This window comes from Aspergillus piperis, assembly GCF_003184755.1.
Source record: "Aspergillus piperis CBS 112811 unplaced genomic scaffold BO85scaffold_8, whole genome shotgun sequence".
NCBI lineage: Eukaryota > Fungi > Ascomycota > Eurotiomycetes > Eurotiales > Aspergillaceae > Aspergillus > Aspergillus piperis.
Window position 1 is genome coordinate 300133 of NW_020291598.1, and position 22446 is coordinate 322578.

General features: G+C 52.2%; 7 protein-coding genes across 7 annotated transcripts; 3 read left to right on the forward strand and 4 right to left on the reverse strand.

The window, feature by feature from the left end:
• Positions 1-92: 92 nt before the first annotated feature.
• Positions 93-2108, forward strand: BO85DRAFT_513374 (tRNA modification GTPase; the record flags this gene model as incomplete). Its single annotated transcript, XM_025664705.1, has 2 exons — positions 93-359; positions 439-2108. 2 exons carry the CDS (start codon positions 93-95, stop codon positions 2017-2019), a joined length of 1848 nt encoding a protein of 615 aa, XP_025515756.1. The 3' UTR covers positions 2020-2108.
• A 4172-nt stretch (positions 2109-6280) lies between these two features.
• Positions 6281-7065, reverse strand: BO85DRAFT_284692 (ankyrin repeat protein). Its single transcript, XM_025655232.1, has one exon. It carries the CDS (start codon positions 6974-6976, stop codon positions 6527-6529), a length of 450 nt encoding a protein of 149 aa, XP_025515757.1. The 5' UTR covers positions 6977-7065; the 3' UTR covers positions 6281-6526.
• A 716-nt stretch (positions 7066-7781) lies between these two features.
• On the reverse strand, positions 7782-11580 carry BO85DRAFT_459063 (homoaconitase LysF; the record flags this gene model as incomplete). Its single annotated transcript, XM_025661624.1, has 3 exons — positions 7782-10085; positions 10369-11449; positions 11498-11580. The coding sequence occupies 3 exons, from the start codon at positions 11578-11580 to the stop codon at positions 7782-7784; spliced, it is 3468 nt and encodes a 1155-aa protein (XP_025515758.1).
• A 342-nt stretch (positions 11581-11922) lies between these two features.
• Positions 11923-13801, forward strand: BO85DRAFT_371732 (putative amino acid transporter; the record flags this gene model as incomplete). Its single annotated transcript, XM_025656009.1, has 2 exons — positions 11923-12954; positions 13010-13801. The coding sequence occupies 2 exons, from the start codon at positions 11923-11925 to the stop codon at positions 13799-13801; spliced, it is 1824 nt and encodes a 607-aa protein (XP_025515759.1).
• Positions 13802-14385: 584 nt separating this feature from the next.
• Positions 14386-16656, reverse strand: BO85DRAFT_284708 (glycoside hydrolase family 32 protein). The gene is made up of 2 exons (XM_025655233.1): positions 14978-16656; positions 14386-14908 (listed from the first exon to the last, which is right to left on the reverse strand). The coding sequence occupies exons 1-2, from the start codon at positions 16377-16379 to the stop codon at positions 14457-14459; spliced, it is 1854 nt and encodes a 617-aa protein (XP_025515760.1). The 5' UTR covers positions 16380-16656; the 3' UTR covers positions 14386-14456.
• A 540-nt stretch (positions 16657-17196) lies between these two features.
• On the forward strand, positions 17197-19272 carry BO85DRAFT_396430 (sugar transporter). Its single transcript, XM_025656999.1, has 3 exons — positions 17197-17554; positions 17625-17921; positions 17975-19272. Exons 1-3 carry the CDS (start codon positions 17327-17329, stop codon positions 19040-19042), a joined length of 1593 nt encoding a protein of 530 aa, XP_025515761.1. The 5' UTR covers positions 17197-17326; the 3' UTR covers positions 19043-19272.
• Positions 19113-22047, reverse strand: BO85DRAFT_468495 (CeGAL family transcription factor). The gene is made up of 5 exons (XM_025662266.1): positions 21718-22047; positions 21459-21550; positions 20346-21374; positions 19691-20288; positions 19113-19641 (listed from the first exon to the last, which is right to left on the reverse strand). Exons 1-5 carry the CDS (start codon positions 21847-21849, stop codon positions 19366-19368), a joined length of 2127 nt encoding a protein of 708 aa, XP_025515762.1. The 5' UTR covers positions 21850-22047; the 3' UTR covers positions 19113-19365.
• Between the last annotated feature and the right edge of the window lie 399 nt (positions 22048-22446).

The window sequence follows — 22446 nt, forward strand, 5'->3', positions numbered from 1 at the left end:
ATCTCCTCGATGAACCTCTCCTTCTCTCATGCCTCGAAAACCAGCGATTGCTCTTCGCTTGTTCATTGCGCCTATCCGGGTTCATCTCGCGTATGCGATCACCGGCCGTCCGGACCCTACGGTGGGCGACACCCCTCCGCCCATCATGGAGTAGATGCTTCACCGTGGCCCGGCAGGGCGCTGGTCCAGCTCTCCATGCCCGGAGCCCATCTCCGCGTGTACCTCCACGACGATACTTCTCAGGATCCTCACTGGCTCAATCTATCTTCGATGCCGATTCCACTATCTATGCGCTTTCAACAGCATCTGGACGGGCTGCCATTGCCGTTGTGCGGGCATCAGGACCTGCATGTGTGCAAGTATGAGAGCTAACTCCCGCCATTAAATGAGACCCAGCCCAGCATCAGCAGCAACGGCTAACCTCACTCGTTCACACAGATCTATAAATCTCTCTGTCCAGAAGCACCACTCCCCCGACCCCGCCTCGCAGTCGTCCGCACCCTGTACGATCCCTTTCAAAAACCCTCTCCTAATACCGTCCTCGACGCCGGCGCCCTAGTCCTATACTTCCCCGGCCCGAAGACCGTAACTGGCGAAGATGTCCTCGAGCTGCACCTCCACGGCGGCCCAGCCATTGTCAAGTCCGTTCTGACAGCCATCTCACGTACAAACAACTCCGACTACACAGTCCGCTACGCCGAACCAGGTGAATTCACCCGTCGAGCCTTCATGAACAACCGCCTGGACCTCCCGCAGATCGAAGCCCTGGGTGATACCTTGTCCGCTGACACGGAGCAGCAGCGCCGACTTGCAGTCCGTGGTGCCAGCGATGCTCTATCGAAGCGGTACGAACAATGGCGGCATCAATTGCTCTATGCGCGCGGCGAACTGGAGGCCTTGATTGACTTCTCGGAGGATCAGCACTTCGACGAGTCCACCGAGGACCTGGTGTCCTCAGTTGCGGCTCAGGTTCGGGCTCTGCGGGCCCAAATCGCCCTTCATATCCAGAACGCGTCGAAGGGTGAGCTCCTTCGTAACGGTATAAAGGTCGCTCTTTTGGGGGCTCCGAATGCGGGGAAGAGCTCGCTTCTGAATCGGATCGTGGGCAGAGAGGCCGCCATCGTTAGCACCGAGGAAGGCACCACGCGGGATATCGTGGATGTCGGTGTCGATATTGGCGGCTGGTACTGCAAGCTCGGCGATATGGCGGGGATTCGCTCGGAGCCTAACGATCCCACCGGCCAGAAGAAGACAGTCGTGATTGGCGCCGTGGAACAAGAGGGCATCAGACGGGCCAAGGCTCGTGCCTTGGAATCGGACGTGGTTATTGTGGTCGTCTCAGTGGAAGAAGCCACCGATGGTGCAGCAACGTACCGCCTCGCCGTCGAGCAGGAGGTCGTCGATGCTGCTAACGACTGCGCCCGCGCAGGCAAATGCGTCGTCGTAACCATCAACAAATGTGACCGACTACCGGAGGGTAAACTTCCCCCGCAGCTCATCGAGACAGTCAGCCAGCTTTTCGAAGCGGTCCCGGACTTGCGCCAGCGCATCTTCGGCATCTCCTGTCTAGACGCCACCAACGGCCTGAACCTAACCAGCCCCGGTCCCAGCCAGTCCTCCGATCCCGGCTACATCCAGCAATTCCTACAAGGTCTGATGACTACATTCGAGGAAATAGCCTCCCCAACAGGGATCGATGGAGATGAGAACGGACAATACGATCATGCATATTGGGAAGATTCACTGGGCGTGACGCATCGCCAAAGTTCTAATTTACAACGCTGTCTCGAACACCTAGATGATTTCCTGACCCAAACTCAACCGCAATCCCAGACGCCTCTACCCTCTTCATCTCGCCAAATCGCTCATGAGTACCCGGAAACAGACATGGACATGGACATTGATATCGTCACCGCCGCTGAACATCTGCGCTCTGCCGCTGATACCATGGCGAAGATCACGGGCCGTGGGGAAAGCGGAGACGTGGAAGATGTTCTGGGCGTTGTGTTTGAAAAGTAAGTTTTATGCTGTATAGTGTAGTAGTGTGTGTGTGTGTGTGTGTGTGTTGTTGTCATTCTTGTTGCTAACTCATCGGAATAGGTTCTGTGTGGGCAAGTGAGAGAGGTATGTATGATATCGGAAATTATAAGCGCATATTCTCTCCCATCCGGATGATGTCCTCTATAACGCGTCGTATGCTACAACGCCCCTGCGACGGGTTGCTGCTCGTTGTACCCGCCACGGCCCTGCAGCAGCAGCGGGTCAGAAGAAAGAGGTGACAGCGACAACGAGAGAGATAGGGAACGAGAGGATGAAGTCGGCTGCGCGGGCTTCGGCGCAGTAGTCTCGGGGGTGTTGTATCCTCCTCGGCCCATGGTGATGATCTTGTCTGATCTGAGTTGTATAATAGATGGTGGTGATAATGTATATGATGCAGAGAGCGATGTATATACAGTAGTATATGTTCCGCACGATGGATCGAAAGAAAGCAATCACAATCCCAAAGGGTTGTTGTATGTCAGTTGACTGATCAAGAAACAGTAGTAGCGAGTGATAGTAAGTGTATTATAGATATTAAGCAAGTAGTGGTAGTTAATAATAATATCAAGCTTCATCTTCATCCATCAGGACACAAGAACCCTCTATATATACACCTCCAAGTACTACCTCTTAATCTAAGCCCCAGCAACATCATCCACCAAGAATGGCATACTACCACCACAACCAAAACGAAGAATCCAAAGTCCCTCGAGTAATACTACATACAACATATCAGGCCCGCATCATCCCAATGATTGATGATAGCTGAATCCTCAATCCCCAATGCTACCGTCGTAGCTAAACTAATGAGATAACTAACAACACAATGTGCTAAATATAATCGAAGCCTCAGGACCAATACCTGCCTTCCGTATGAGAAAGATTCACAATTGCTTGATAAGACGGGAATCCGAGCCTGGATTCGGCTTGGTATTGTTTCTCTTTGCTTTTTTTTTTTCTCTCTCTGTTTTTATGCTTGAATGCATGACTCAGGTTATAGTATGACCTTTTTGGCTTATTTACTACTAGCGTTGGGTTGGTTCTTTTTCTGTCTTGCTTGGTTTGATTGTTGGGTTTCATCCTATCATCTGATATTGGATATTATCTTGTCGGGATGGTTTGTCAATAAGGTCAGGTCAGCTGATTATACTTAGTCACGGCATCATACGCACGGCCTGCGGTTTTAAGGTGGCGGTTAAGAGAGGGAGGGATTCACGTCAGCATATCCGTCGCGCCAATGAGGCTGTTCCGTCCCTGGGGGACATTCTACAGAGTACATAGGTGTTGGTGCTCTCGCAGTGGCTGATTGGATGCGGAAAGGTATGAACCATCGTCATCCTCAGCCACGTTTCATCCTGGCGGTTGACTAGAGCAATCAGCCTGAGGCTTGCGGAAGATAATAAACGAGTCTGAGACATGTCTTTCATTTTGACTTTGATGGGTCAAGGCTTGCTCCCGGCCACATGGCGATGAGATGCCATGCGATGCTATATGCTTATATTACTGCTATTTTTGGGTCAAGTGCGGGAGTGACTCAATCTGATCCATAGAAAGGAAGCTCTCGTATAGAGGTGGCCGTAAGGCGGATCTCTCTCCCCCCCCCCCACCTCCTCTCTCTCTGATATATGATCTAGCTACAGTGTGATGTTATACGATGTGAATCTAGGCGGCAAGCTCCGCCACATCTTCCTCCGGTGCAGTGTATACTGATGATATAGAAGACTCCGTGTCCCATTCTCTTTCTTTGTTCTGAGCCTCCCCGTCTGCATGACTCAGAGGTACTGTCCAAGATACGCGCGCAGGGTTCAGCCCATGCACATCTGTCAAAGAGACAGGAGAATCTGTGGCGCGGACGCCGGCCTTCTCGCCTGCATGCGAAAACACACTTTCCAGGCACGGGCTGCTTGGAATAGGATTTCCTCTGGGCACTTCAAAGTAATGTCGCGCCTGAGGCATCGCAATCTGTTCATTGGTTGGGGCAAAGGCCCGCTCATTGGCCTCTAGAATTTGCGGGACGTCGCGAAATTCTGAGTCTATGCGTTGATAAACGCTACTTCCTCGCCGCATATGTTCTGGCGTTTGAGACCGGCTTGCCGGGAGCCCCTGTTCTAAGGTTCCGGGCAGCTCCTGAGGACTCGTTTCTGCTGTAGGAGACGGCTGGATATGGTATACGGCGGCATCAGACATGAATCCAGAAGGTACCGGGTGCTGCTGGTTGGGCTTTAGCGGAGAGGACCAGACCGGGGAGCCTTCGGCTCCTGGCTGTGACGGGTGCAGCATTTGATATAATAAGCTTTGTACTTCCCGCTTCCTTTCAATCGAAATATCCGCAGACGGCGCAAATCCGATTCGCTCTGCCGTGAGGCCCAGATCCGCGTCGTCTTTCGCAACCATGGGACTACAGGACATGAGCAGGCGGAGCGCACTTGGATGGCCATAGTAAGCGGCATAGCGGTAGGGCTGCCACCCTCGTTCGTCCCGCTTGATGGCTGACGCCCCTCGCTGAAGAAGAAGCGTGACCACGGGCACATGCCCTCCCATGGCGGCCAGACACAAGGGCGAATCCTCTTCCGATCGGACGCCAGAAGACAGGCACACAGGTGACCCACGATCGAGCAGGTTCTGAACGGCAGCTGCATGTCCGTACCGGGATGCCACACAGAGCGCTCGATCTCCCGCGGCGTCGCGGGCGTCCAGAGAAGCTCCTTTGTCACATAGTAGATTAAGAAGTGCCATCGACCCACGAACAGCTGCGAGGTGGACCGGTCGACGTTGATCCGAGTCAGCCTGGGCCTCGATGTTGGCGCCTGAGATAAGTAAGAGTTTCGTAACCTCACAATTATCAGCCATGCACGCGTAATGAAGCGGCGTGAGGCCCGAAAGGCAGCGATTTTCAAGTGGCATATTCTTTCGAAGGAGCAACTCCACCACCGCGAACTGTGACTTCATTGCAGCCAGATGTAGGGCCGTTCGTCCTGCAATGTTAGATTTGGCCAGCAACCCTTTCTTCTGGCTAAGAAGATCAACGATCTCGGTGTGTCCATTATAGGCAGCCCAGTGCAACGCCGTCATAGCAGCATCGTCGACCGATCGAGTGGACGCCTTCTTTTTGAGCAGGAGCTGCGTCGCCAGCAGCTGGCCCAGGGCAGCTGCACATATGAGCGGCGTCCTGCGGTCGCTCCCAGCTGCATTAACGTTCGCCTTCTCATTGAGGAGCAGCTCAATAACGTCAAGATGTCCCCCTTCACAGGCGTAGTGCAGCGGCGCCATCATAGTTCCGTCCTTGGCTTCCAAATCGGCGCCGTTTTGTATCAGAATCCTGGCTATTACTATATCGCCCAGTTTAGCGGCTAGATGTAGCGGGGTCGCTTGATCATTAGCTCGCGCATTGACTTTGGCGTGGCAAGCAAGCAAGAGGTTTGTAGCTTCAGCTTGGCCATGATATGCTGCTACCCAGAGAGCAGTCTGGCCGTTGGCATTCCGTGCTTCGATATCCAAAGACTCAGGAAGAAGCAGTTCTAGCACCCTGCAATGACCGCGCGATGCCGCCAAGTGCAACGCGGTGGAACCTGACTTATCGGTAGCATCCACTCTAGCGTTTCTTTGCAGCAGTAGATTCAGCACGTCTTCATTCCCGCAGTGGGAAGCTACTAAGAGGGCGGTCCTACGGGTTGAGATATGACGGGCTTCAATGTCATGGCCACTTTCCAGGAGCCTTTCGACATCGGATCGACTGCCCGACTGGGCTGACTTGATAATTGACGGCGCAGACGCTCCATCCGACGATGCCAAATTGATGCTAGTATTTAGATTTCTTTCGTACAGCCGACGCTCCGACGGACTTCGCCCAGGAACTCGTACGGAAGCTTGCGCTGCTGACCAGCTTGGACGCCTGAGTTGCCGAATGATGGTCCGAATTTTTTCACGCCGTGACCCTGAGGAGCGACTACCCCAGGAAGCGCCACTCGCATCTGACTGCCACCTGCGGACTTGAGTAGGACTCTGCGGTAAAGGAGTCGGTGCGAACGACACGCTCTTACTGTGGCCATGGCTAGAGTCGAACGACGCAGATGGATGTATTGGAAGAACCCCATTTGTTCCGGGTGGGCTTGCACTGCTCACAGTACCACTGCCATACCCTTCATCTATAGGTGGGCTGTAATTGCGGTTGACCGCAGTTTGCGTCGGAGGATGGGTCCGTGGTTGACCGATTGCGCGCCTATAGGGAAGGGAAGTCACCACTGCCCTATCGAAGTCAAAAACCGTGTCCCCCACGGAGGATGAGCGACGAGTCAGGCTCGGACTCTCCGCCCGTGAGGGTACGTAGCTGTAAGCGGACCGTAATGTTGCTGTATCGCTGGCGACTTTGGCAATTATCTGGCGATTTTCTGCTCTCCGTAACAGTTCGACTTGTTCGGTTGATGTTCGACTAATGCACGATGTTTAGCATGCAGTGATTTATTGCTGCTTCGGGACCTTTCAAGACTCACCATTGGCAGGCTTGAAGCAGGAGCTGCAGTGCCTGAACCTGCGCACGCAGTCGTTCCTGATGAACCTTCATACTGTCCTCGCTCCAGACGACCTTTACCCGAGTACGAAATCCGACTCCGGTGTCACTTAGCATTGCACCCCTTGTCAGAGCTGAAACCTCGTCCGAAAGAACCTCCATGACAGCGCGACAGCCGTCCAATGCGACTTCAAGTCCCTCAACATACTCGTCTGGTTCGGTTGAGTCACGAACATTATAGCTAGCCCACTCATGTAGCTGCGTGATGGCCGATCGGATGGTTGTCAGCTCGCCGATTAGCGATCGGATGGTGAGGTCGGCATCCTTGAATTTGCCATATAGATGGGCTAGTGCCCCCGCGGTGTCTTTGACGTACTGAGCGATCTGAAACGCACCGGAAAGCAGACCGATTGCGGTGACAGGATCCATCGGCAGTGTAATGACCACAGCTCATTGGAAGGGCATCGGCAGCGTAGCGGGGCTGAGCATACGATCATATACAACTCAGAAGCCTGGGGTGCTCAGATCATACATGAGATAGGAGGAAGGACCGTGAAGAGTCCATCGATAGTGAAGGAAGAGAGCAGAACGGAAAGAAGAAACGAAGTCAGCTGAAGGAAGGAAGCCAGCAGAGGATTGACAGCTGAAGGCATCTGAGCTGGAGCGAATCATGGCAGGCTCTAGTGAGCCGTGCAACTGCAGGCCACCACGCCAGTGCCCGTGTTCTAAACCTTCTAAGGCGATCGTCCAAAAACACCGCCCCCAAATCTCGTTCGATTCCCCGCAGCAAACAAGGCAATCCTTGTTCCCCTGGACCTGACATAGCCACATCCGTGGTGGGAATGGCGGATGCAGAGAGATAGGGAAGAAAGTGGATGAAATGGATGAAAGATGGATGCAAACAAGGGTGCGGCTGTGACCAAGTAGGACAGACATGACCACCCAACCTGGTGCACAACATCACGTTCTCCCTAGGCACCTTGCAAGAACTGGAAGGAAGGAACATAAATTAGAAATAGAAATACATTGTCATGAATTGGAGTACATCTAATAAAGAAAATCTCTTTTTTCTATACATGCAGAGTCATCTTTTGTCTGTTTTTCTCCATGCGTATCGTCTCTGTCCAAGAAACATCCACGCCGCAACCCCATAACGAAGACTGGAAGGCTTGGGTATCATAAGAATCACTTTGTCGACAGTCATGCGAGTTTCATTTCTGCTGAACCACTTGCTCTACGCCTCAATGGCGTTCTTGACCCATTTCTCCAGACCACCCTTCGCAATGATCTCCTGCACGTTCGGCGGCAGCTCGCCCACCTTGTGAGTCCACTTGGGTCCATTCTGGCCTTCCTGGATCTCAATCTGACTGCGCCGGACATCCCAGGTCAGAGTCCAACCGGTCCGGCGGGTAAGCTGCTTGTCGCCGAACTCCTCACGCAGACGGCTAACCAAGCGAGGAACCTCCAGACCCATGAGAGCATTGTTGATGCTGTTACGGGAGAAGATGTTGCCAAAGCTACCCGACACAACCAGGGGAATCTGCTTCGCCAGGAGAGCAGTGGCCGCCTGTTCACGAGAGCTACCACAACCGAAGTTGTATCCGACAACCAGGATGTCACCCTCCTTGGCAATGGAGTGGAACTCCTTATCATAGTTGGACATGCATACTTCCGCCATCTTCTCCACGGGAACATTGTCCTGGTAGGTCCAGTAACCGGGATAGATGGCGTCCGTGTTCAAGTTGTCAGCGTCACAGAACACAATCTCGCCAGACACACGTTCAGGGAACCCAGGATACACCTCAGTCAGGCCACCCTCTTCCTCAACCTTCTCCTCGGGAGCGAAGCGCTTCTCCCCGTCGGCGACAAGGTCATCCAACTGGCCAAGGAGCTTCTCAAGAGCTTGCTCGGTATTGAGCATGCGGTCCTCCTCACGGATACCATCGCCCTCCCCGCGGACAACTTCAGTCCACCCTTCAGGGGGCTGGTACCAGCCAGGACCGCTCAGCTTGCCGCTGAGAGCACTGGCGGCAACAACTTCGGGGCTACCCAAGTAGGCCTTAGCTTCAGTGCTACCCATACGACCCTTGAAGTTACGGTTCGACGCACTGATACCGACCTCACCGGGCTCCAGCAATCCCGTTCCCAGACCGATGCAAGGCCCGCATCCAGCGGGGAGGGCCGTTGCTCCAGCATCCAGGAGAGTCTGCCAGTCACCGGCTCCTTCCGCAGCGAGCTGTTCGGGAATAGACGCGGCAGCAATGTAAAACTTGACGCCATCAGCGATCTTCGGGACCTTCCCACCATTCTTCTCTGCGGCATCCTTGAACACCTTGGCAGCAGCAGCAATGTCCGAAGCCCGGGAGTTGGTGCAGGAAACCAGATAGGCTTTGTCGACCTTGATATCCTGGGCTTCCAGCTCCTTCAAGGGTGTGGCGATCTTGACCGAGTTGGGGCCGGAAACGTAGGGAGAAAGAGTCGAGAGGTCTAGGAAGAGCTCCTTCGCATACTTGGCACCCTTATCAGCAGTGAGAGGGTTCACAAACAGCTGCTCGATGGCAGGGTGGGTGAAGTTGCGAGCAGCCAGGGTCTTGAACGGGCCGTCAGCCAATCCCATGGCCGCAGTGGTGGCCTTGCCCTTCATCCAGCCTTTCAGAACACTGTCCATGGGGAAAATTCCTGACAGGGCACCCCACTCAGTCGTCATGTTGGCAATTGTCAACCGGCTATCCATGGGCAAGCTTCTCATGGTTTCCTCAGAGCCGGTGAACTCAATTGCATGGTTCAGAACATCATCCTTGTCGAACAGACCGCACAGGGCAACGATGACGTCCTTGCCAGTCACGCCGGGAGGCAGGATACCGGTAAAAGTAACCTTGGCCACTGGAGGGATCTGCCACCACGTCTTACCGGTAGCCCAGATACTGGCCGCATCGGTTCTCACGATGGGCGTTCCGACGGAGGCCACCGCACCGTAGGTGTTGCTGTGACTGTCCGAAGCGACCACCAGTGTGCCGGGCCAGGCAAAGCCTTCTTCAACCATAATTTGGTGACCAATTCCTCGACCGGCGGGATAGAACTCGACACCGTGTTGCTTAGCAAACTCCTCGATTTGGCGGTACTTTTGCAGGTTCTTATCCGTTTTGTTCTGGACATCGTGGTCGAGTGTCATCACGACCTGATCGGGATCGTGCATCTTGGAGGCACCGATCGACATAAACTTCAATGCGACGGGCCAAGAGTTATCATGGGTCATGATCCGGTGGGGAGCGATGGTCACATAGTCGCCGGACTTGACGAACTTGCCTTCGGGCAGTCCTACGGCATATTTCTGAACGATCTTTTCCGTCAAGGTCTGGGGCACGGCCCGGGAGGTCTGCAGGGAGGAGAAGAGGGCGGCGGAGGAAGGGTCATCCAGCTGGGACTGGAAGACATCCTGGAAAAGGAAGCGGGTGGAGGCAAATGCTCGTCGTTGAGGCGTGCTCGGCACGCGGAGGGAGATCCAGCGCCTGCCAGGGCCGGAGGGCAACAAACGCGACTGCATCTTCAAACAGAGGCGTCAAGGATGGGGAGAGGACAGAAGAAAGAAAAGGAAGAAAGTTGAGTGACTCAAAAAGGTTCACACTTGAAGGCAAACTAAAGGGAAGCCCCGACGCGGACCCAGACCCGATGATCGACCAATCACACGGCACGCATTATTTCTTGCTCCGCGATCGGAGGATTCTGGGGTAAAAGACGGAAGGTAAGGTCTATTGTGTCTTGTCTATATACTCTTTTCTATCGTACATGAATATTTATATTTATGTTTACAATTTCCACACGGCCCAATTCTTCAGGTCCAATTCTTTGAGAATTCCCCGGAGTGGCCCTTGCAATTCCATTCCTTGAGCCCAGAGCTTTGGTCCTGCCATATAGCTAATGAAGCCCTCCGGTCCGGAGACCAGAATTAGGTTGTTTGTGTTCTTGGTTTCTTCCGATCCCTGGGTAGACGACGGGCCACTGCGGGTGGAGTCCAGGATAAGCTGCTTCCCGATGCTGGTGCCTTCCTCATCGACGAAGTAATCCACGGTCACCTGTCCAGGGTATTGTGACCGAAGAGCCTCCAACTCACGGACTATCAGCGAAGTGCCTGTACTGCGGGGTGCTTCAACAGGGCCGCCTTGGTTGTCCTTCCAAGACGTGAAGAGTCCAGAGAACCACGACCTCGAGGGTGCTGTTGTAGTTGTATTTGTGTCACCCACGCCACCAACGCAGTCCTCCCGCCTTCTGTTGGCCCAGAGGATATGTATTCTAGGCTTATGTGTTTCGTTGGTGCGACGAAGAAGCGTGTGTCCAGCTTGCAAGGCAGGGGCAATTCCCGTGCCTCCGGCGATGAACAAGATCTGCTGCGTATCCGGAGGGATTTCACATTCGATTCGCGGGCCACGTACTTCAATGGGTGCTCCGATCTCTAGACTGTGCAAATAGCGGGAGACCTCGCCGAACGGGTCCTTCCGAATGAAGAAGCGCAGACACTCGTCTTCTTCATCTTCCGAGCAAGTGGCTGGCAGTGGTGTGTAGTCCCTCCCAATCTGCAATTGTGGCTGTTTAAACATCACACTCCAGACACCAGTCTTCCATGCTTCCTCGTAGACGGCATGATTGCTACCATCGGCTGCGGGCGGTTGAAGAACGAAGTAGCTCCCGGTCGACGAGACCGGTTCGCGGGATACTAAATAGTATGGTGTGAACTTCATCTGATTTAGCGTTGTCGAATCTGGACTCTGTTGCGACCGGGCCAGGGCACCAATACCCGCCGCAGCGGCAGTTATGAAGGCGAACCGCAGCCATCGTTGCTGCTTCGGCGGCGGAGTAGACGACGGAGAGGAAGTAGAAGACGCCGGCGAGGTAGACGCATGGCGTCTGGAGGGTCGGATCACGAGCCTCCCAACAGTGGGCGACTCATTAAACCGGCGCAACAAGCCCTGAGGGAAAGCGCGGGGCTTCATGGGTGTAGGGGAAAAATTGGGGCAATGGATGGGGAAGTGGAACATGACGCTATAAAAAGCAGACCGGAGATCTCATGGCGCTAAGCCTCATTGGGCCGCGGACGCAGGGAGTCGCATTTCCCTTCATCTTTCCTTCTTTGTCCCTCAATAGATCTTCTTCAATACTTCATGCTTCTTCCTCCCCAAGCTGCTAATTCTTGTCTTGTCCCTTTATTATCTGCTAATCCCCATTGTTTTTATAGGGGAGGAGGAATTGCCCGTCCACTCTTTGCTCCCGGAAAGTCTCCCCTCCGTGGCATGGAACACCGCCCCGTGCCCCATCCTTAACTGCCCGCTCTTGTTCTTCCACCTCCCAACCAGCATTTGTTTCGATCTTCTTTGAGCGGCATGTCCCATATAACCTTTTCGAATTCTGAGTCCAGGTCGGGCAATTACCATGCTCCCAGGGATTCCCTCGAACTGGCGTCCTTAGCCTCTTCGCCCGACTCCGCCCCCAGATCCTCCCGCTCCTCGTCTCCCTCCGGCATTTCGTCGTCGCGCAAGCTCTCCCTCGAAGATGAAGACCCTCTTTCCAGCTCCCATCCACAGTCGCAGGGCCCGTCAGGGCGTCCCCGCTCGGCTCGCTCATACTCGATATCTTCAGCCTTTGACTTCGGGGCGACCTTATTTCCCTTGTCGCAGACGACCGGTGGTTATGCTCCGTTGGGGGTCTCATCCGCAGACCGAGAGGCTGGAATTGCTGATGGGTCCTTGGAGAGGAACAAGACATTGACTTATATGAACGGTCTATCTCTCGTGATTGGGCTGGTGATCGGCTCGGGTATTTTCTCATCTCCCAGCCAGGTCAATGTTAATGCGGGGTCGCCTGGTGCATCGCTAATTGCATGGGTTGTTGCTGGCTTACTCGCTTGGACGGGGGCAGCCAGCTACGCAGAGCTCGGCGGAGCTATTCCCTTGAATGGAGGCTCCCAGGTGTATCTCTCCAAGATTTTCGGGGAGCTAGCGGGCTTCCTGTTCACGTGGTGCTCAGTCTTGGTCTTGAAGCCGGGAAGTGCGGCCATCATCGCAATTATCTTCGGAGAATACGTCGTAAGAGCCTTTGTCGGCGCAGACGTGGAAACGGTTAATCCCTGGATAAACAAGGCTGTTGCGTTTGGCGGAATTTTCGTGGTGACATTGTTGAACTGTATTTCAACGAGGGTGGCTGCGCGCATTGGTGACCTCTTCATGTTTTTCAAGTTTGTCGCATTGCTGGGCGTCACCATAATCGGCATCATCGTGGCTATAACAGGTCACTCATCGACTGGCAGTGCCAACAAGGAGTGGAAGACTGGCTGGTTCGAGGGCACGAACCTCGACATATCCGCTTGGGCTGTAGCTCTGTACGCAGGTCTTTGGGCCTTTGACGGTTGGGACAACGTACGTCTTTTACATCCCCAATATCCCACAAATATCTTTTACTGACTCCACTTAGACGAATTACGTGACTGGGGAATTCAAGAATCCCAACAAGGATCTTCCCCGTGTGATTCACACGGCCATGCCACTAGTCATCCTCTCCTATCTCCTTGCTAATATCTCCTACATTCTCGTTCTCCCTCATTCCACTATTGAGGCAACTAATACCATCGCCATTCAGTTCGGCGACAAGGTATTTGGTCACGTGGGTGCCCTTATATTCGCGCTTATCGTATCCGCGAGTTGCATTGGCGCCTTGAATGCCACGGCTTTCACCAGCGGCCGTTTAGTTTATGCAGCCGGAAAAGAGGGCTATATCCCCTCTATATTCGGTAAACTATGGACTCGAGATACCTCGACCAACCGACTCCAGCGCCGCTCCTGGGCCACCAAGGTCTTTTCGCGTCTCTGTGGAGACGGCACGCGAATTGGGTTTACCCCCATTTACGCCATGGCGCTGAACAGTACACTCACCCTCATTTACGTCATCGTTGGCGAGTTCAAGACCCTTGTCACCTTCTACGGTGTAGCCGGATACACCTTCTACTTCGTGACGGTGCTAGGCCTGATTATTCTTCGCGTGCGGGAACCCTACCTGCATCGCCCCTACAAGACCTGGATATCCACTCCCATCATCTTCTGCTGCGTTAGTCTCTTCCTCCTCAGCAGGGCTGTCATTGCAGAACCGCTCCAGACATTAATCGTCGTCGCGTTCATCATTGCCGGTATTCCCGTCTACTACTGGCGCATCTACAAACGCGATGGACGTAAAGCGTTTCCGAACTGGAAATTCTGGCAGCGCCAGTGAGATCCATCCTATAATTCCTTCATGACCCCTCAACAACAACAACGAGAAACAGCCGGTGAATTAGTTATGATATGACCACTACTATTTATGTTTTTCTTATAATACTTTTCCCTTTATTTCTTCTTCTCGGGATGTTTGTCTTCTTCTTATAATGTTATTATACATTTTTTATATCATTTTTCTTGCTTTCTAATTTCCTTTCCCCTTGTTTCTTTCATTCATAGCAAACTATGCTATATGTCGGTTGGGCTTGGTTGGATGGACGGTTCTCCCATGATAATCATCTGCTATGATACCCATTCGCATATTATCCGGGGTTATTTTGCATGACGGAAAAGCCGGTTCAAGTGGGAAAGGCTTCAAGGCATTTGCTTTCAGCTTTGCATATCATCATCGAAGTTATGGCGATGGGTGGGGTCTCATCTTCCTTTTCTTTTGGGGGTCTTTTTCTGGGGAACGGGGTCATATGCCATATATACAATTGTATTTAATAGAGATTGAAACGAAACAATGAACCGAGGCTTCTGCATAGCTAGGGCTAGTACCATAGATATCAGAGCTCGGTGTCATGATGGTTCTATAATTCTACAAACCTCCAAAATATAGCCTAACTACTTTGTCATGTGTCAGTTACCATGAATTACAACATGGTATCTCACTCGCGCGTCGAATTGTTCCTCATTCTCAATTGCTCGATCAACGAGACACGATCAGGTTTATCGAGGCCCAACCCATCCCAACTGTCTGCCTGCAGAAGCATAGCCGGAGGATCGTCATGATTAGTCTCTCCCTCAGCGAAGAAACGCAGTTCACACTGAGAGGCTTGGTCAGGTTGCAGATAGATGCGGGTAGAGATGACGGTGCGCTCGTTCACAAATACTTCGAGCACGCTCTTGTCCCAAAACGCATGAATTTGTAGCGTCTCTTCTTTTTGTTCGCCGGATGGGGTTTCAAGCATGAATAGCGTATGGGGAGCGGTCTCTGGTTCATGGTTAATGCGGGAGTCATGCGGAGTTGGTCGTTGGATGTAGAAGGTTTCGCTGGCTGGTTCCCAGTATAGAATAGTACGGCGTGGGGGTTCTGCATCGGCTGGTTTGTGTTGGTGTACTGTTAGTAGGAGTAAGAATTGAGAAGCCTATGATGTATGCCGGTGTGAGGGGAAGGAAAAAAACATACCGAGGCCATGGCGAATTTCTATGCCTACTCTGCCGCATCGGTCGCTGACACAGAATTCGGTGTCGATCTCCCATTTTGATGTTGTCAAAGAAAAGTGGGCTTTTGGTGGAGAGATACAACTGTCGAGTGTGCTTAGGGGCAGATGCTCAATATGCATGCTGCTCGTCTTACTGCGAAGAGCTTTAAGTCGTGGGTCTGGGACAACACCCAGCGTCCGGATAGTAAACGTTTCCTGGCTCTCCTCTTGTGCTTCGATCGAGGTGATAGCATTCAACTCCGAGCGCCGAGCTTGTTTGACATGGCGCAGGGTGATCAGTTTCACTACCCGTGGAATAGACAACATGCTGCTCCATCCTTGTTGGTGCCGTAAATCATCTGGCAGGTCATCTTCCGTAATCCAGCAATAGACTATCTGTTGGGCTGTGACTGGGTCCCAGAAACTATTTGCCGCATAGGCGCAACCGTGATCAAAGACCCCAGAAAATGCATAGGAAGCGAGAGCGTCGGTTGTGCTACGCGGTTGGGTGCTGGAGCAAGGCTTGATGGACATCCAAAGCTGTGCTCGAGGTGTCTTTTTCCGGCTTTTGTCGGGTAAAAGACCTCCCTCAGCCCCCATGAGGATAAACAATCGAGTCACATCCTCGTCGTCCGTCATGGGAATCCAGTTGACGACTTCCCAGTTCACACCCAGATCGCCGGACCAACGGGAAGGTTGCAAATTGAGCCCAACGTCAACTAGCGGTCCCATGTACTTCCACTGTCGTAAGTCGTGAGGATTGATGGAATACACAAAGGCTGTTGGGGTCTGTCCGGCGATCCCTCCGGAGATAAGACCGCAGAGGTCGGAGGATGGAAATGCCTCGGGCTGTTCCTGCATGAACTGCCAGGCGCCAACGAAAGGATCCCGCCAGCCTGTTACTTTGACATCCGGGGGAGAGCGTGGTATAACTGGGTTGCAGTCAAGACGCTGCCATGTCAGGCCATGGTCACGCGAAGTGGCTAAACTGACTGATTCGGAGCCAGGCACATACGGTAACGTGTAATGAATGGGAAGGCGCTTCACTGATGTATATATAACAGTAAGGGCATTCGGGACCCCGTCTACGGCATTGGGTCGGAAACAGCCTGTAAAGACACCGCACTGGTCATATTCGGTGGTGGGCTGCAGACATGGCTCGGGGTAGACATCCCAATGGAGCAGATCATTAGAAACCGCGTGCCCCCAAGACATATTTCCCCAGTCATTGCCTTTCGGGTTCCACTGGAATGATAGGTGATAGAGCCCGGTTGCAGGATCATGACCCAGACCGCACGGATCATTTATCCACCCGTGGGGGGCAGTGAAATGGTAGGATGGCTGCCATCGCTGGGCCTCATCTGAGAGGCTAATTTGCCGCTCCATGCGATTTGATCTCGAGTGGGAACTGGAAAAGCGATAGCGTTGTGGTTGGTTGCAGAGACGCTTGGAAGTGTCTCGAGGTTGAATCGCTTGTAAATTTCAGTAGTAGTACTCTCTCCATCGGCAAGCAATGACGGGAATTCTCCTATCAGGGCAAGAAGCAATCAGTCGTCGCTCTAGTGACGCCTTATCAATATCTCCCGATAAAGCTCAAAAGGTCCGGGAGCGAACGGGGGCTGCTGCAGCAAAAATCCGGTCCAGCCGAGCTTGTCTGCTTGTAGTGAGTGGACGATGATTCTTGCTCGAATTGTCGCGTCGTGGGGCAGACATGATTCATTCAATCAATCAATCCCCGGAGGATCTTCGGCGAAATGAACCCCAGACTCAAGTCAACTCCCACTCTATTTCAAACAGGGATATCCAGCATATTGTGGGGAATGAATAGGCATCGCTACACCAATCTGTAATAATTCTCGTGAAGAGTCTGTCCCCAGGGCTGGCAAAATTGAATCCAAGCCTATCGCAATCCTCCATAGGTATCATTTCAACAATTTCCATCACGGCCCGATACCAAACACATTCTCTTCCCCGTAAAAGATCGATCCAATGATAGAGTTTAAGCCAAGGGACGATGGCTGGAGATAGGATCCACTAGCGTGGCAAGTGGAGCCACCAGAGAGAAACCTTGCCAGTGTCTGCATCCCATCTTTGCTAAGAGGATTGCTTGGTAGGGCAATAAATAGAATCCCCATGGGCCTGCGACAACAATTTTTCTGGGGACGGGCTGGATGACGCGTCTTCTCCCCCCCTTGACATTCTACTGGGCTTGTTTCTTGCAGATATTTCTCTTACCAGCCTGATGGGGTTTTCAACGTTAAGGAGATTAAATGAATTTTAATGATTGATTGATTGGCGTCTGCGATGCCATTCAATTTCTGGTGTTTACATGCATGGGGACAACCACAATGTCCAATGAATTGGAAACCCATGCCCCTGACACCATAAAAGATGTCAGTCATGTTCAGCATGTCGATTTCGCCTCAGACAGCAGAACCTTCTCCAAGGAGCGTACAGTCAATTTCTTTCTGCTTCTGACCTGCGCTGCTTTCGGCTCGGCTTCATTGGTTTTTGGTTTCGATGATAAGATAATTTCACCTGTAGCTGCATTGGCGCCATTCGTAAGTGTCAATGAACCCTTTGTGAAACAATGTCACAGTAATGGTTCCATTGGGCTAACAGCATGATCAGGTCGACAAATATCAAGGGCCTGAGCCACTAACAGGGAAACTGGTCTTGACGGCTCGCAATCAAAGCATTTTATTCTCCATCCCTCTAATCGGTTCCATTCTGGGAGGCTTAGCTGCCTCTCCGCTGAATTCGAGGTTGGGCCGGAAGTGCCCCTTGTTGATTGCCTATATAATTTCCATCGGCGGCAGCTTGCTCCAGGTCCTGGCCCCCAACCTGGGGGCATTCGTTTCCGGTCGATTTATCAACGGGATCGCTACAGGGATTGCCAATAGCACGGCTCCCTTGTATTTAGCAGAGGTGTGCACGCCGGTGCTCTAGGCTTTCTGGGAGTCTCACTCACCGTATTACAGGTCGTTCCTGCCTCTATGAGAGGCAGAAGTGTATCGCTGATTAATATCCTCACCCTGGTAGCTGGTGTCCTGGGCACCATTGTGGTGTTGTGCACTCACGACTTGAGGGGCTCGAGTTCGTACCGGATTCCTTTAACAGTCCAATGTGTCCTTCCTGCGTTGCTATTCATCTGGACCTTGCCTCTGCCCGAGAGCCCGCAATGGCTTGTTTCTAAAGGCAGGCTGGAAGCGGCTCGCAGCAACCTGCGAAGACTGCGCTGCTGCAGTGAACAACGGGTCGATGAGGAGCTTCGAGATATGGAACTTTCCGAAGGACACGCTTCTGATGTGAACGTGTCTTTCATGAAAATCTTCTCGAAAAAGCACCTTCAGCGCACTTTGACTGCCGGTTCTTTCTATTCTCTGAACCAGGTTTCAGGCATCATACTTTCAACTACATATAGCACGGTCTTCCTGTCCGGGATTGGCATCGGAGACCCATTCACATTAACTGTGATAGCTTCTTGTTGCACTCTTGCGGGTACGATCGCTGCGCCGTTCATGTTGGACCGGGCTGGCCGCCGCCCTACCGCATTAGCGGGCATGAGCATCCTCTTCGTCATCGACCTTGCGGCTGGTGGTCTGGCGTTCAACAAGGGGAACCGCCATTCAGCCATCGCAATTGCGGCCTTATCCTTTGCATTCAACTTCTTCTGGGCCTCCTCCTTCTCCCCAATATCGACGCTGCTGCCTTCGGAGATGGCAACTCCTAAGCTTCGTCACCATACCATGGCATATACAATTGCCTGCGCCCAGACCACCGCAGTGATCACGACTCTGGTGGTGCCCCAGCTGACAGCACGCGATGCAGCAAATCTGGGGCCAAAAACCTATCTGGTATTTGCCGGCTGCATGGCGTGTATCTTGATCTTTGCCTATCTTTTCATCCCAGAGACCAAAGGCCGCACATTCGTGGAAATTGACGCAATGTATAATGCCAAAATCCCTGCACGGAAATGGAGGCAGTATTGGTCTTCGCTCGAGAAGGCCAGTGGCTCTGATTCCCAAGGCTCCACAAAGCCTCCATAGCGGCAGCTTGAAGAGAAAGCCGACTTAACCAGCGGGTGCTGTCATCGGTGTAGGAAATACGAAGCTGTAACACTTATTTCTATGGCGCTGTATTTTATAGTACACTATAGTCTGGCTGGTTTCAGTATCATGGCGTGGCGTGGTGACCTTCAATTGTACCAAAGAGTGCGCTTAGAGCAAACAAAAAAAGATAGGGTAACAGTTTCCTGAACCACTTTGTGATATAACCTAGAACGCCAAATATAAAGTAAGAACACAGAAAAGAAAAGAAATCTCAGGGTAAGCTACAGAAAGCATGGATGCCGGCAGTATGCAAGCTCTTATTATTGTGAGCCCCAGGCATGACCGGTGCCGTCCAATGAGCTCAGTAATGTTCGATACCTTTCCATGAAAGGATGGTTTCCACCTCGCAGACTGTTCAACAGTAAGAGAAAATCTTCCGTTAGAGTTTTGGAGACCGATTGACTACCAGTCATTGGTATCTGAGGGCTGGGCATGGTTCTCGCTGGTGATGCCAATGTGGTGCCCTTCGCAAGAGGCATCTGGACATTGAACAAGACGCTAATGGCGCCGACTGCAATGTCGTACAACTTCTCAGCCTACTTTAGTTAGCAAACCTGATGGAAGGATATTCAAGGTTGTACATACAAGCCCAATTCCGTGAGCTTCCATAGAGCTCAGCCGCAAGGATCGACAGATGTCAAGCGTCTCTTTTGCAACAGATACGGCGTAGTGGAGCCCCAGTTCATGGTGCTCAGATGCAGGCCGCAGTAGCCCATGAGTGGAACAGAGCACCCAGATACGATTCTGAAGCCATTTTTTCGTGATAAAGACGTCTGCACATTGAGTTTCTCGTAGACCTATTGCCGGCCGGTTTCCCTGGCTATCGCCCAGGGTTGACTTAGAGCGCTCAAACCAGTCGTAGCCTTTATATCGTTCCGACTCGCTAACTCGGCTAAGATTCTGATGGATCGTTAAGGCCTTGGCTTCCGTAAGCTTCTCGCAGTATCCAGCGCTGATGTTGCATCTTTGGTTCCAGCAATCAACAACATCCTCGTCAATAGCATCAAACAATTCCATCAGACGAGCGAGGCCCATCATCCCCTCGGCATCTTTTTCGTTATGGACGATGATGCCAGACACCACACTATGGGTGGCAGTATGAATGAAGTCATGAACAGGTCGCATGCTGAAGCCTGGTCGACCCCAGAAAGTGATGGGATGCCTTCGCTGTAATGCATAAGCTCTGTAGGAATTGTTAGTTAGTGACAACTCCAAGAAGCCCGATCCAAATGTACAGTACCTCTCCGTGATTGACAGAACTAGATACGTCCGTAAGCGTTGACCCTTCTCGTCGCCGGGTAAATCTCGATATGAATCCGGGTTGTTCAAGCCCATTGTAGCAGCAAGGTCGAGAGCCTCCCTTAGGCGGAGCCATGCGGCGTTATGCTGGTTGCTGCCAAACAGGCACCCGAACAAGAAGAAACTGGTAAGGACCGCTTCAACTGTTGGGTGTTCTCCGAAATCAGAGCAGCTTCGCATTTTGGTCGCTTCGTTCATCATGGACCGAGCTTGGTTGGCTCGAGAAGAAGACGTCGGTCGCTCGGCGATTTCAATTGGTTGGGTAAGGGAAAATGCGCACAATGCGAGAAGCATTGCACCAAACTGCGGGTTTCTGCGATGCTCCTGGGACAACATTCGGATGAATAGTGATGAACGGTTTAGCACCGGTAATGTTGGATGCAAACGATCAAAATAGACGTCAATCCAGGGTATCATGTTTGCTTCCACAATGGATGAGGGCCAAAGCGTGTTTGTTTCATTTGGGGGTGGATGGAGGACACTGGGCCCGGACATGGGTACACCTGCTGCCTCTACTGGGTGTGGCTGTAGACCTGCAGAAGCAGCCTCTGGTTGTATGATAGATGGAAGCGAGGCTTTCAGGTAGATGTTACTGCCCGGAAAATCGAACACGGGTACCTGAGCATCCAGTGTATCTGGAAGCCAGTATTCGACATCAGTGCGCTCATTCCAATTGACGCCGCTATTACTATGAGTTTCAATTTGAGGGGCCCCGGAATTCCAATTAGGGGCAATTGGGGCGGGTGGTTGAGGATGAGAAAGCTCCACGGGTACCGAGGAGGCCTCACTATGCATGGGCCAGTGTGCGGCATCCTGAATTGGCTGGACGGCATTGGAGCTGTCATCTCCCCGGGATGGTGACTCCGTTTGATAAGCGAAAGCACCTGGGAGGGGGTTGGAAGCTACTTGGCTCTGTGAGCTATTCAAGCCCGGTAAGTTGGTTTGCTGCTGCCGGATCTGAGACACACGGCTTTCCATACGCAACGGATTAACATGGTTAGATTGATAAACATAAAAGCAAGCAAGTCAGAGCCAGGCAAGCATTCAGACTCACTGTCCAGTGGGACCACGTTTCTTCTGTGGTTGAAAAAAGGTGCATTCAAAGCCCATGGAAATACATGCCCGGCATGGTTGGGATAGACTACACTGCAGTTACTGAGGCGATTAGCTCGGCCGGCCAGACTCGGAAAGACAGTCAAGTCAGAGTACACGGGTGGACCTCGGAGGTTTTCTTCTGGGAAAGAACTAAGGAAAACAGACAGGGGGACCCCAGATCGGAAGGAGGTCCGTAGGAATCTAAGTATATTACTTGCCTTGATCTTGCGGAACTTGCATTGGTCGCACGCACGTTTCGCAATTGCGCCGGAGGACTTCTTTCGGGACTCGGTGCGGATGGCACCGGTCATCGCTGATGTTGCAGCGGCACCAGAGTCGGGGGGATTCATGGTGGCATGTCCTCAAAGTTATTGAGGCTGAATGGTTTGAAAAAAGGAACTTAGTAATCGAGAGACAAGTAGTAAAAAGACAACATTGAACAATGCATCTCACGAGTCATGAGCATTGTTGTGAACAGGTCAAAATTGTTTTCCAACACGCCTCGGAGCTCACAGCCAGTGATGGAAGGCGTCGGCAGCTGAGTGAGGAGAAACGGGGAAATTCGAAGGGGAAAAGCTGGCCGGCGTGTGGCCGGTGTTTCCAGTTGTGGATTTGATCCTGGTGGGGATTCATTCCCCCACTCCAATTCTAATCCAATCCTTTTACCTCTCCCTCTTAAAACAACCTGACTTTATTTTCGAAGGCAGTATTGAATACAATTATTACCGTTTTCCCCAGATTCTCTTTGAGCATTGTCTCTTTCAAATACATGTTTTAAGCATTAACTTCCGCTTGGGCAGTCTCCCCCAGAAAAAAAACATTTGCCGGTTGATCAGCGATCCCCCGGAATTACTTCGGCGTGCCTGACTAGCCAAGGTTCAATCAATCCAAATGCAGTCTAATCCGTTCTGTTAGAATCTAATCTACCGATGGAGGTCGTTTTTCTC